This window comes from Hemiscyllium ocellatum, chromosome 25 (assembly GCF_020745735.1).
Source record: "Hemiscyllium ocellatum isolate sHemOce1 chromosome 25, sHemOce1.pat.X.cur, whole genome shotgun sequence".
Lineage (NCBI taxonomy): Eukaryota > Metazoa > Chordata > Chondrichthyes > Orectolobiformes > Hemiscylliidae > Hemiscyllium > Hemiscyllium ocellatum.
Genome location: NC_083425.1, coordinates 43687286 through 43700341, shown reverse-complemented (window position 1 = coordinate 43700341; position 13056 = coordinate 43687286). Strand labels below are relative to the sequence as shown.

Sequence of the window (13056 nt, the reverse complement as noted above, 5' to 3'; positions counted from 1 at the left end):
GTGCTTTCCTAGCTGGCAGATGAGAAGTCAGATGAGGCACTTAATATTGATTTTAAAAAAAACAACTTTAACATTGAGTGTGGGGGGAAAGCAAATGTTAGTCAATTGAGAAGAGTCAATAAGAAGCGATGTGAAATTGCGTTTCTGAAAATTTTTAAGCTGTGCCTCAGCTGATAACCCTCACATTTCTGAATCTGGTTTCAGTTCATACTGCAGAGACCTGGGCACAGAAATCTGTGCCGACCCTCCATTGTGTTGCTGATGATGTGTGACAGTATCAGAGATGCTGTACTTTGGACAAGCAATTAAACAGAAATACTGTCTGCACCCTCAGATGGACATAAAAGGTCCCGTGTCACTTTTTCAAAGGAAAGTTGTGGAGTTCTCCCTGGAATTCTGGCCGATATTTATCCATCAGCCAACATCCCTAAAAGCAGACTACTTGTTCAATCTCGCATTTGGGTTTCTGGGAGCTTAATGTATATATAAATTTGCTTCAATAGTTCCTAAGTTGCAACCAAGACTACACTTCATAAAAGTATTTCATTCACTGTAAAGCATCTTGGGACATCCTGTGTTCAGGAAATGAGCTTATAAATGTCCTCTTTCTTTGTAAATGAGGATAATATTGTCAAGTAAAAAGGAGACTAAAAGAGAAAAAAAGCTTGACAGTATTTGTATTTATCATCTAAGCAAGCTACAGTTATTTCCACTTGACTATATCACACATTTGGCTCATTTCACATTTACAAATAATTCCAGCTCCACAATGGGTTTGTGATACCTCTCACTTTTTATCATCATAAATCTCATTCCTATCAGTGATCTGATCTTGAGAGTTATGTAATGGAAGGTATTATAAAATAAAATAAAATTCCACAGCAATGAGACATAATAAATGTCACTCTGGATTGAATTTTACGGTTTTATACATATTTTGTATAATATCATACATTTCAAGGCAAATTACTGTAAAATTGAAAAAGAATACTGCACAGCACTATCTTCTGCCTGATTCATCTTGATGCTGTCAAATTCATGTTTATCTGAAGAATGGATGCTCCAGGGTTGGAGCAGGAAATGAAAACGATCACTGGTCAAGATCCTTTCTAAATCCCAGCCCCGTATTTGAGGCAGCGCCTACCTGTTGAGTTCTATAAACATACGGAGATTGTGCGTGCTCCTTCGGCTACAGGCCCAGTTTGAATGCTCACAGCCTTGGAAGGTTGGCTTCCACTGTAGGAGAGGACCATGCTGGCCCTCCAACTTGACGTGCTTTCACGATTTAAAAGAAAATAACAAACTATGGCCTGACCACAATTAAGGAGGAGAAAACTCTACCTCTTCCGCCACCCACTGGGAAAGTCAGCTGCAGGTGAAAACCTGTCACCCTCCCCATACTGCCTTCACTTCCATCTTACTATCAAAGTCACCTCCTCAGAACTGGTATGGTCTATTCTGTTTGTTCCAATTAAACATCCAAGACTTCACTCTTGTTTGATATAATGGCAAATACATTCCTCCATTTGTTGCTGACTGGAACCCATCATCTCTGTTGTAATGACTATTGTGAGGGACTGCATTGTTTTCACTGACTTCACTCTTCACAACATGAATGGTTTTATCTGGTTCCTGATATGGCCAACCTTCTTTCTTTATTTTCAAGTAAAAAGAGTCCCACAATGAGGTTTCTTTAATAAAAACTGACTTAATGATTTGTTGCAAGACAAAATGTTTTCAGAGAAGGTGCAAAACCGATCTCACCTAGTTTATAGTGTGAAAAATAAAGCAGGAGGAGAAAGTGAGGTCTGCAGATGCTGGAGATCAGAGCTGAAAATGTGTTGCTGGTTAAAGCGCAGCAGGTCAGGCAGCATCCAAGGAATAGGAAATTCGACGTTTCGGGCCAGAGCCCTTCATCAGGAATGAGGAGAGTGTGCCAGGCAGGCTAAGATAAAAGGTAGGGAGGAGGAACTTGGGGGAGGGGCGATGGAGATGTGATAGCTGGAAGGAGGTCAAGGTGAGGGTGATAGGCCGGAGTGGGGTGGGAGGGCGGAGAGGTCAGGAAGAAGATTGCAGGTTAGGAGGGCGGTGCTGAGTTCGAGGGAATCGACTGAGACAAGGTGGGGGGAGGGGAAATGAGGAAACTGGAGAAATCTGAGTTCATCCCTTGTGGTTGGAGGGTTCCCAGGCGGAAGATGAGGCGCTCTTCCTCCAACCGTCGTGTTGTTATGTTCTGGCGATGGAGGAGTCCAAGGACCTGTATGTCCTTGGTGGAGTGGGAGGGGGAGTTAAAGTGTTGAGCCACGGGGTGGTTGGGTTGGTTGGTCTGGGCGTCCCAGAGGTGTTCCCTGAAGCGTTCCTCAAGTAGGCGGCCCGTCTCCCCAATATAGAGGAGGCAGCGGATGCAATAGATGATGTGTGTGGAGGTGCAGGTGAATTTGTGGCGGATATGGAAGGATCCCTTGGGGCCTTGGAGAGAGGTAAGGGAGGAGGTGTGGGCGCAAATTTTGCATTTCCTGCGGTTGCAGGGGAAGGTGCCAGGAGTGAAGGTTGGGTTGGTGGGGGGTGTGGACCTGATGAGGGAGTCACGGAAGGAGTGGTCTTTTCGGAACGCTGATAGGGGAGGGGAGGGAAATATATCCCTGGTGGTGGGGTCCGTTTGGAGGTGGTGGAAATGACGGTGGATGATACGCTGTATACAGAGGTTGGTGGGGTGGTAGGTGAGAACCAGTGGGGTTCTGTCCTGGTGGCGGTTGGAAGGGCGGGGCTCAAGGATGGAGGAGCGGGAAGGGAAGGAGATGCGGTGGAGGGCATCGTTGATCATGTCTGGTGGGAATCTGCGGTCTTTGAAGAAGGAGGCTATCTGGGCTGTACGGTATTGGAACTGGTCCTCCTGGGAGCAGATGCGGCGGAGATGAAGGAATTGGGAATATGGGATGGCATTTTTACAGGGGGCAGGGTGGGAGGAGGTGTAGTCTAGGTAGCTGTGGGAGTCAGTCGGTTTATAGTAGATGTCTGTGTTGATTCGATCGCCCGAGATAGAAATGGAAAGGTCTAGGAAGGGGAGGGAGGAGTCTGAGACGGTCCAGGTGAATTTGAGGTCGGGGTGGAAGGTGTTGGTAAAGTTGATGAACTGTTCAACCTCCTCGTGGGAGCACGAGGCAGCGCCGATACAGTCATCAATGTAGCGGAGGAAAAGGTGGGGGGTGGTGCCAGTGCAGTTGTGGAAAATGGACTGTTCCACATATCCTACGAAGAGACAGGCATAGCTGGGGCCCTTGCGGGTGCCCATGGCAACTCCTTTAGTTTGGAGGAAGTGGGAGGATTGGAAAGAGAAGTTATTCAGGGTGAGGACCAGTTCAGTCAGTCGAAGGAGGGTGTCAGTGGAAGGGTACTGGTTGGTTCGGTGGGAAAGGAAGAAGCGGAGGGCTTTGAGTCCTTCGTGATGGGGGATGGAGGTGTACAGGGACTGGATATCCATCATGAAGATAAAGCGTTGGGGACCGGGAAAGCGAAAATCATGGAGGAGGTGGAGGGCGTGGGAGGTGTCCCGAACGTAGGTGGGGAGTTCTTGGACTTAGGGGGACAGAACTGTGTCGAGGTACGTAGAGATGAGTTCGGTGGGGCAGGAGCAGGCTGAGACAATGGGTTGGCCGGGGCAGTCAGGTTTGTGGATTTTGGGCAGGAGGTAGAAACAGGCGGTGCGGGGTTGTGGGACTATGAGGTTGGAGGCGGTGGATGGGAGATCCCCTGAGGTGATGAGGTTATGGATGGTCTGGGAGATGATGGTTTGGTGGTGGGAAGTGGGGTAATGGTCAAGGGGGCAATAGGAGGAGGCGTCCGCGAGCTGGCGTTTGGCCTCAGCGGTATAAAGGTCGGTGCGCCAAACTACTACCGCACCTCCCTTGTCTGCAGGTTTGATGGTGAGGTTGGGGTTGGAGTGGAGGGAGTGGAGGGCTGCACGTTCTGAGGGTAAGAGGTTGGAGTGGGTAAGAGGGGTGGACAGGTTGAGTCAGTTAATGTCGCGGCGGCAGTTGGCTATAAAGAGATCGAGGGCAGGTAAGAGGCCAGCACAGGGTGTCCAGGTGGATGGGGTGTGTTGGAGGCGGGAGAAGGGGTCGTCAGAGGGTGGGCGAGAGTCTTGGTTGAAGAAGTAGGCACGGAGGTGAAGACGGTGGAAGAATTGTTCGATGTCTCGCCACGTGTTGAACTCATTAATCCGAGGGCGTAGGGGAATGAAGGTGAGGCCTCTGCAGAGGAATGATCTTTCATCCTCAGAGAGGGGGAGGTCTGGAGGGATGGTGAAGACACGGCAGGGCTGGGAGCTAGGCTCAGAGAGGGGGAGGCCGCACACATAAGGATAACAGGAAACAGATAGATTTCGTTCTGTGGAGATTTAATTTTGGTGAGAAAAAAAATACTTTTGGCCAATGAGTCATATTCTTGAAAGTACAATGGACAAGATTGAGGGTGTGGAAATGGTGGCTGGTGTAACACTCTGTCATCTGTAGATAGGCATCACCAAAGCATGTCTCTGGGTTCTTGTAAGATATAGGCTAGTCATGAATTATAGAAACATGAGGTTTTCCTGCAACTTTTCAAAAGGAGAGTTAAGTTTCATAACTGCATCCACTGCAAAGATGCTTCAGCAAAATACACACACACGGTGAACAACATGTTGTGTAGCAGACTTCCAGCTCCTCACCAACTGAACATCATAAACCATCTCAAAGCCTGAAGACCATGATTCAAGCAATGCAGGCATAAAACCAATCATAAAAACAATCACGTAATTTCCTAGAGGCGAGTTTATGCAAACAACTATCAGCAATTATCCAGTACTATACCATTTCTAAAAAAATGTCCCATTGCCCACTGGGAACAAAAAAACATCCAGGTCACCATAATCATTCAAACTTTAGTCCACAAAAATGATTAAATATACAGAAATCGTAATACTGTACTCACTCCAGAGTTAAGAGCCTATGGATGACCATGAAATTATTGTCAGTTGTTGGACAAAAAACCCATGTGGTTAGCTAATGTCATTCAGGGAAGGAATCTGGCTTTCTTATCTGGTCTGGCCTATATGTGACTCCAGACGCACAGCAATGTGATTGACTCTTAACTGCCCTTTAGGCAACTAGGGAAGGGTAATAAATGCTGGCTTAGCCAGTGATGCTGTCATCCTGTGAATGAATAAAAAAACTTATGTCGATATTAGCTTTTGTGTAACCTACTTCTGTCTATATGTCACCTTCTGCATACTCTTGTGGTATTTCCATGGCAACTTATGTACAATCCAATCCTATCTGGATTAATTTTTGTGCGACCAATCTCAATTGTGTTTTCTATCAAGTAAACCCCTGTTCTATGCATTATCTTTTATCTTACACATTAATCCCTTCATTATCTTTGTAATGCATTCCTGTCCACATTATTCTGTTCTTGCTGTTGAGTCCTGAATGGGAGTACTGAAAATGTGTTGCTGGTTAAAGCACAGCAGGTTAGGCAGCATCCAAGGAACAGGAAATTCGACGTTTCGGGCCAGAGCCCTTCATCAGAAATGAGGAGGAAGTACTGTTGCCTCTGAATCATAAAATGTAAGCACCACCTCAAATAATTGAACACATAATCTAGAAGGATACTTGAGTGTAGTATTGGGAGAGAGCTGCATTATCAGAGCTTTTTATTTGGATGTGATGTTTAACCTGGATTCTGTTAACCAGCTTTTTGGTGGATTTAATGGATCATCTATCACCAGTTGAAGAAGAGCAGGGAAATTCTAGCATCTTTGCAAACCATAAGGAAGCTCCAATGAAAAGCAGATTATTTGGAGTATCGTCATTGTTTATCTCCTTATTCCTTATTGAGACTTGGCCATCTGTGTAGGTTTTGCTGCAACATTCCCAACGTGCTGTTCTGAAGTATTTAACATCTTTAAATTGCTTTGGCACATCTTTAAGATTTACGGCGTATTTTACAAATTCAAGTTCCTTCCTGAGCAGTGCACTAAGATAAACTGCAATTACTGCACCCTTGGCAATAACCTGGCTTCTTCCTTACACAGACTGACCTTGGTGGCCTGTACTTAAATGCTGGAGTCAAGAATTTGGGCACTGTATTCCTAATGACGGATGCTCAAGTGGCTGATGAAAAGTTTTTAGTTCTCGTGAATGATCTACTTGCATCAGGTAAGGCCTGTGTTCGTTCTAAGGTAGGTATGTTGCTTTTTAAAATGCTCTCATCCTTTGAGACATTTTTTTTTTCATTTTATGATTCTCCATAGATTTCCAACTGAGAATTAGCACTTTTGCTTTAAGTGCTCAAAGCAGCATTAATACTCACCCTCTTTCTCTATAAATGAATGTGTTTGTGCTAACATAGGGTAGAATAAGAACATAAGATACAAGTGTAGGCCATTTGGCCCATCAAGTCTCACTGTGATTCAGTGAGATCATGACAGCTCAGACGATCTTCAACTCCACTTCCCTGCCTTATCACCATAGCCCTTGATTCCAAATAGGTTAGCAACTTGTCTATCTCAGCCTTGAATGTACTGAACCATCCAGCCTGCCAACCCTCTGCAGAATGATTACAATACTCCCACTTTAAAGAAAAGTAACATGAATCAACAAGGTTCTTGCTACAGAGCTGTCTATAAAGATATATCATGTAAATAGATATAATGTTATTGGAATCTTGGTGTCATTACAAAATATATCTGGCCTGAAAGTAAGTGTGTCAAATTTTAGCATGCAAATGTTCAGTGTGCCTCTGTGGGTGTCTTTTGTCTCGTATTTTAACAGAAGTATTTACTAATTTATACAATAAACTGCTTGATGTTAAAATCGAGCATCATGTCATATGAAATGTTAGGTATTCATATTCACTAGAAGAATGCTATCTTAATAGATTAAAAATGATCAGGGTTGAAATATGTACTGGATTGTAATTGATAAGATGAAATGAGACTGAAGACTGAGAAAGAATATTGAATACCTTGTGCTATTATTTGAACTACAAATGACATGTTATACTGTGATTCAAATCTTATTAATGTGGAAAAGGATAGATTTGATAGAATAGATCATAGGTAGTATAGAAAGGTAATAGGGCTGTGGACATGATTTGGAGATGCCGGTGTTGGACTGAGGTGTACAAAGTTAAAAATCACACAACACCAGGTTATGGTCCAATAGGTTTATTTGGAAGCACTAGCTTTCAGAGCGCTGCTCCTTAATCAGGTGGTTGTGGAGTATAAGATTGTAAGACACAGAATTTATAGCAAAAGTTTAAAGTGTGATGTAACTGAAATTATATATTGACAATGACCTGGATTGTTTTAAAATGACCATATTGGTTTCAGTTCTTTCATATCTAAATCACACAACATTTAAAAGTTACATTAAAAGTTACATACAAAGGGCTGTGGAATCCATCTTTTTCATAGTGTCTCATTTGAATGTTGACTGAAGATGGTGCCAACAGTTCCAGGAGACAGAAAATCACAAAAATCATCTTAAAAGTCCTTGAAAATTCTGAAAATTTCTGTTGCAACACATAATGGAAAGGTTGGCAATATAGGAATGTGATTTGAAACATCATTCTGGGATGTGGCAATTTTTTTATGGATCAGTGCCTTGATCATATTAAATCATTTTTTAGAGCAATATATCTTTCTTTTCTGTAATGGTAGCAAGCTTTGAGACAAAAGCAAATTTAATGCAAACAAAAAAAATGAACCATTTCATACATACTGCCTGAATAGAAACATTTTTCAAAATTCCACATAAAGAAAATGTTAGCAATGTATTTAAACAGCTGAGGGTGAAATTGCTAGATCACTATCAGGAGTATATTCATATAAATACATAAACATTACAACATGGACCATTCAACCCAACCACATGAGTAACTAGTTCTAATCATTTTCTATCGCCCTTCAAACATTCTGGGATTTTTATTCCCCTGTTCACACATGAGGGCCGGGTACTGGAAAGAAATACATCTTCTAGGACATGAATGTGCATTTGTATCATGCCTTGGGTCTCTTGAGAAAAGAACATGGATTTGCTTCATTTTACAAGTACCTGAAAATGATGGGCAGGAGAAGATTGGATGGTCCCTCAAACTTGTCTCACCCTCATAAAACAGTCCATCATCTCCAACTATTTCCCGACAACTTAACAACACCCCAGAAGTTGTGGGGAAAAAAACAACTGTGTAGGAAACCAGGGGCTGACAGTAGAAAGCAAAAACATGGGAACATTGCCTCTCTACTCCCCTCAGGGAGACAACACCTGACCAGGAGATCATATTGAGCATTAGCTATTCATTCACTTCTACGTGATGCAATTTTTGTCCCAGTCACAAAGAGGTCCAGTTTGGTCTTGAAGCAATGACTCAGTTAACTTGTGTGAACTTTTATGTGCCAGTTAATGACTCTTCCAGCAAATTTCAAATACCACTGTGTGGAGGAATTAATGTGCTGTGCATGTAAATACAGAAAATCCTGAATTGTGTGGCTTGTTCAATCTTCACTGTTATGACTGTATAAGCAGGGCTAAAATAGCATTAGATTTTATTGGTAAATGACAGCAGCAATAAAATAGGTAGTTCAGGATGCCAGCACATGCATCATTTTGATTTGTAGTAAGTCCCATTCTATCTCCAGTGCTGAATCTGTAAGGTGCCCTTGGGCAGAAAGCCATCATAAATGAACTTTCCATCTTAACTGCATAAATATCTCTTAATAAATAAGCAAATGCAAATTACTTTCTCTCCTAAAGCAAAAATCTTTGTACTAGATGAAAAATGGGCTCTGCATAATTTTTATGGGTGCCTCAGGATGCGTTTGCATTTTGTTTATCATGTATCACTCTTGATGATGATTATTGAACAGTGTTTTATATAACTCACCTAAAGTACTATACCTCACCTCCGCCACCCATAGGTGAAATTCCTGACTTGTTACCTGATGAAGAAGTGGAAAATATTATTAACAATGTACGGAATGAAGTCAAAGGATTGGGATTGATAGACACCAGGGAAAATTGCTGGAAATTCTTCATAGATCGTGTCAGGAGGCAACTAAAGGTAATTCTGAACAAAAGAAGTTTCTGTTCCTTTTTACTTCTGATTGGTTTGTTCAAAGCCGGAGCAGATATAACAATATTAACTTCACAATTGATTTGCCAATTGCTATTAATGAGGAAGCTTAGAAGTGTTTTTTTATAATAGAAAATCAGTATTATATTGACTATTGATGTTAAGAAATTAGAATTAAAAAGAGGATTGTTTGAATTACTTCGATCTAATAATATTTGTACAACATAATATAGTTTGGGTGTGCTCAGCAGGCTAAGTTAGTGCCTGAGAAATAGATGAGACTTTTCTAATAAAGAATTAAATAAACATGACAATTTCCCACACTAAGCTTCTCCAAATGAGACATAGGTAGAGTACTAAAGTGGCCATGAACTAGGGGTAAGCTTGACTAGAGTGGTACTGGAAAAGCACACCAGGCCAGGCAGTATCCGAGGAGCAGGAAAATTGACCTTTCGAGCAAAAGCCCTTCATCAGGAATGGGGTAAGCTTATCCTAGCTCAATTCATACAACATTCTACAACCCACAGAAAGGGAAGATCTACTTCTAAGCCAAGAGACATGGTCACATTTGAAAGGTTTCCACAGCTGAAAGTGCACAATTACATCCACTTCCCTCAAAACAAAGTGTAAATTGAAATCTGAAACCCATATCAACCACTCCAATGGTTTGGTGATCTTAAATGGATTCAGCCTGAACTGAATCTTAGCAGTTCATTAGTAATGGGTTGAATAGTAAATCCTGTGCACAAAAAGAAAATTGGAAGCTCAGTAATGACTGTCAATTTATGGTGAGTTGATGCAATATTAATGCTCTATCATTAGATACCATCATCAGTTTTCATCTAAAGACAGTTAAGAGTAAACCCCATTAACTGAATCCTGTGTCATTCCACTTTTGGAGATGACAAGTCCAGTTTTTTGTTCTATAAGCAGAACGCACATCTAAATCTATTCCTTAGTTGTAGATTCCAAAACATATTGGCATTTAGAAACAATCCATTATGAAAGCAATGTTAATTTTCATCCATGACATACTTTCTCTGAGAGTTGTTGACATCAATTTTTTTTTTTGCCTTCTAAGTATCTTTTTGAGTTCCCTGCCTGTCTGACCAAGCCCACCACAGTCTTCTCCACAGGTTGGGCAACAAAGTTCATGCCAGGGGCTTGATCCCAGTGCTGCTGGCAACAACCTGAGCCTCACCAATTAAGTGGACTCACAAAGAATCAGAGTTGCTGTAGCAACATATGTTTATATATTGCTACAGTTTGCAGCACTCTGATGGTCAAGGTTCCAATTATCCTTCTTCATGTGGCCTACCAGGAATCCTTCCCATTCTTACTGCCAAGTGTTGATGTATGTTAGAAGGATTCACAGGTTGATAATGAATCTGTCTAGCCACATATTGAATGCTACTTCCTTGGTAAACATAGAAATACCTACAGTGTTGAATCAGCTCCTTCAGCCCACTGAGTTCTCAGTGACCCTCCAGAGAGCATTACACCAAATTACACCAAACCCACTGCCTCCCCTATTCCTGTAACCCTGCATTTCTCATGGCTAACCCACCTAGCCTGCATATCCCTGGACACAATGGGCAATTTAGCATGGCCAATCCACCTAACCTACACATCTTTGGACTGTGGGAAGAAGCTCATGCAGACACGGGGAGAACATGGAAACGCCACGCAGTCAGTTGTCCAAGGATGGAATCAAATCCTGGCATTGTGAGTCAGCTGTGCTAACCACTGAGGCACTATGCCCTCCACAACGCATCCTGGACTGGAGTTTGAACTTGAAGTGATGTTTAACCTTTTGGCTACGAGATAGGAATACCACCACTGCCCCACAAGGTTTTCTCTTACTAAGAATATTCAAAATAAACTTTTCTAGGAAGACATTTTGGATTGTTTTACTCAAATCACTACTAACTTCAAAGACCTAATAATAACATTCTGTAAGTAAGGGTTGGCAAACTTAACTTTTGTTTTTATTAACGAAGGATTCACAGAACAAATATTGTCGAGGGGATTATGCTACTGGATTTTTGAATCTATGGACTTGCATCTAATTTTCAAAAGAGCTGAAGTTTGCACCAGGCATAGCAGAAGTTAAACTTAGAAAATGGATAATATTATTCATTACAGATGTAAAAATTCTTACATTTTTTATTCTGTCTCAGAAAGCAAAAACTAACTGAGTGCAGGCAAAGTTAATCCTCTTCAGAAAAAGAAAATCAAAGCTATTCTCCCAGTTGAATCTCACCGCATTTGTGAGTGGGGCCATTGACAATCACATACTTCCAGAGTTTTTCAGAAACATTATTGCGTCCCAGAGTTTGTCAGTGGTTTATGTCATTGCTTACTGAAGAAAAACTTGATTAAGCCTGGGATCTCTGGTGTGTGTAGTTCTAAGTACAAGCCTGTAAAGTTGACACCCTGGAGGGCTGGATTTCAATTTATTAATCCAGAAATAATCACCAAACTTTAGCAATCCAGTGTTTTTCTTTCTTTTTTTTCCTTTTTTATCCTTTTTAACATAGACTCAGCTAATTGCTACAACGATTGAGTACACTTAAGTGCCTAGCCACGCTTGTCAGAAAGAAACGTCCTTCTATCTGGTATTGCTGTCAGGACAGTTAGCAACCAGGTTCGATTCTAGCCTCGGGCGACTGTCTGTATGGAGTTTGCACATTCTCCCTGTGTCATTGTGGATTTCCTCCGGGTGCTCCGGTTTCCTCCCACAATCCAAAGATTTGCAAGTTAGGTGAATTGGCCATGCTAAATTGCCCATAGTTTTAGGTGCATTGGTCAGAGGGAAATGGGTCTGGGCAGGTTACTCTTCGGGGGGTCGATGTGTACTTGTTGGGCCGAATGGCCTGTTTCCACACTGTAGGGAATCTAATCTAACCTAATCTAAATTGATTAAGAAGCTGATAATTGAGGAATCCCATGGCCAGAGATGGCACAAAATGGTGGCCTTTGGATTTTTAGTGAGCATAAATATAGCAGAGAAGACATTTAGCTACAGAATCAAAATTAGCTTGCTTGGTTCAAGTATTAAAGTGAGATCATGAGTAAGGACAGTGGCAGTTTTGAGAAGATAAATCCAAGATAACAGGGTCTAGGCAGAACAAAGAATCTTACAAATTAATACACAGGCAGTTCTGTAAAAACCACACCTGCAGGTGTATGTAAGAGGCCATCTGATAAGAGATATCTGGGAGTAGACAACCCAGTTTAAGTTTAAGAAGAATTAAAAGAAAAGTATGATTCCCTAGTAATAGAGACAAATGATAAGGGAAAAGGGGATTAAGGTTATATCTTGTAGAACCTTAGGAGTTCAGATAAGTTCATTGAGCTGTGAAAGTAATTAAATTCAGTCTTATTAATGGAATAGATGTTGTCTTATTAAGTAAAAGAGTTAGTGTAGAAATATTTAGAGTAGGGCCAGTAAGTTTCATCTTAAAAGACAGCATGTAATTAGAATGAGTTATAATTGTAGCTGCCAGGTAGGGGAGCAGTGTCTACTTGACTGCCCAAGGTCTGATGGGACAGAAGCTACACACAACCTGTTGGCTAGAGTTCTAGCATTAAGTGTAACCGTATAACTTTATATATAACTTACTTTTCAAGGTTTGTGCGAAGATTTGTAGCTCGGGTGCTCGTTGTTGTGGTTCTGTTCGCCGAGCTGGAAGTTTTTGTTGCAAACGTTTCGTCCCCTGGCTAGGAGACATCATCAGCACTCTGGAGCCTCCTGCGAAGCCAGAGCACTGATGATGTCTCCTAGCCAGGGGACGAAACGTTTGCAACAAAAACTTCCAGCTCGGCGAACAGAACCACAACAACGAGCACCCGAGCTACAAATCTTTGGGCTTCGCAGGAGGCTCCAGAGCACTGATGATGTCTCCTAGCCAGGGGACGAAACGTTTGCAACAAAAACTTCCA

At 41.9% G+C, this 13056-nt stretch overlaps 1 protein-coding gene across 3 annotated transcripts in view; it reads left to right on the top strand.

Moving 5' to 3' along the window:
• LOC132827851 (dynein axonemal heavy chain 9-like) overlaps positions 1 to 13056 on the top strand; it is a 504454-nt gene that overhangs the window by 252766 nt on the left and 238632 nt on the right. For all 3 annotated transcript variants that reach the window (XM_060844602.1, XM_060844601.1, XM_060844600.1), the window contains 2 exons: positions 6071 to 6194; positions 8957 to 9099. In XM_060844602.1, the coding sequence (XP_060700585.1) occupies positions 6071 to 6194; positions 8957 to 9099 (267 nt within the window). The remainder of the gene's footprint in view (positions 1 to 6070; positions 6195 to 8956; positions 9100 to 13056) is intronic.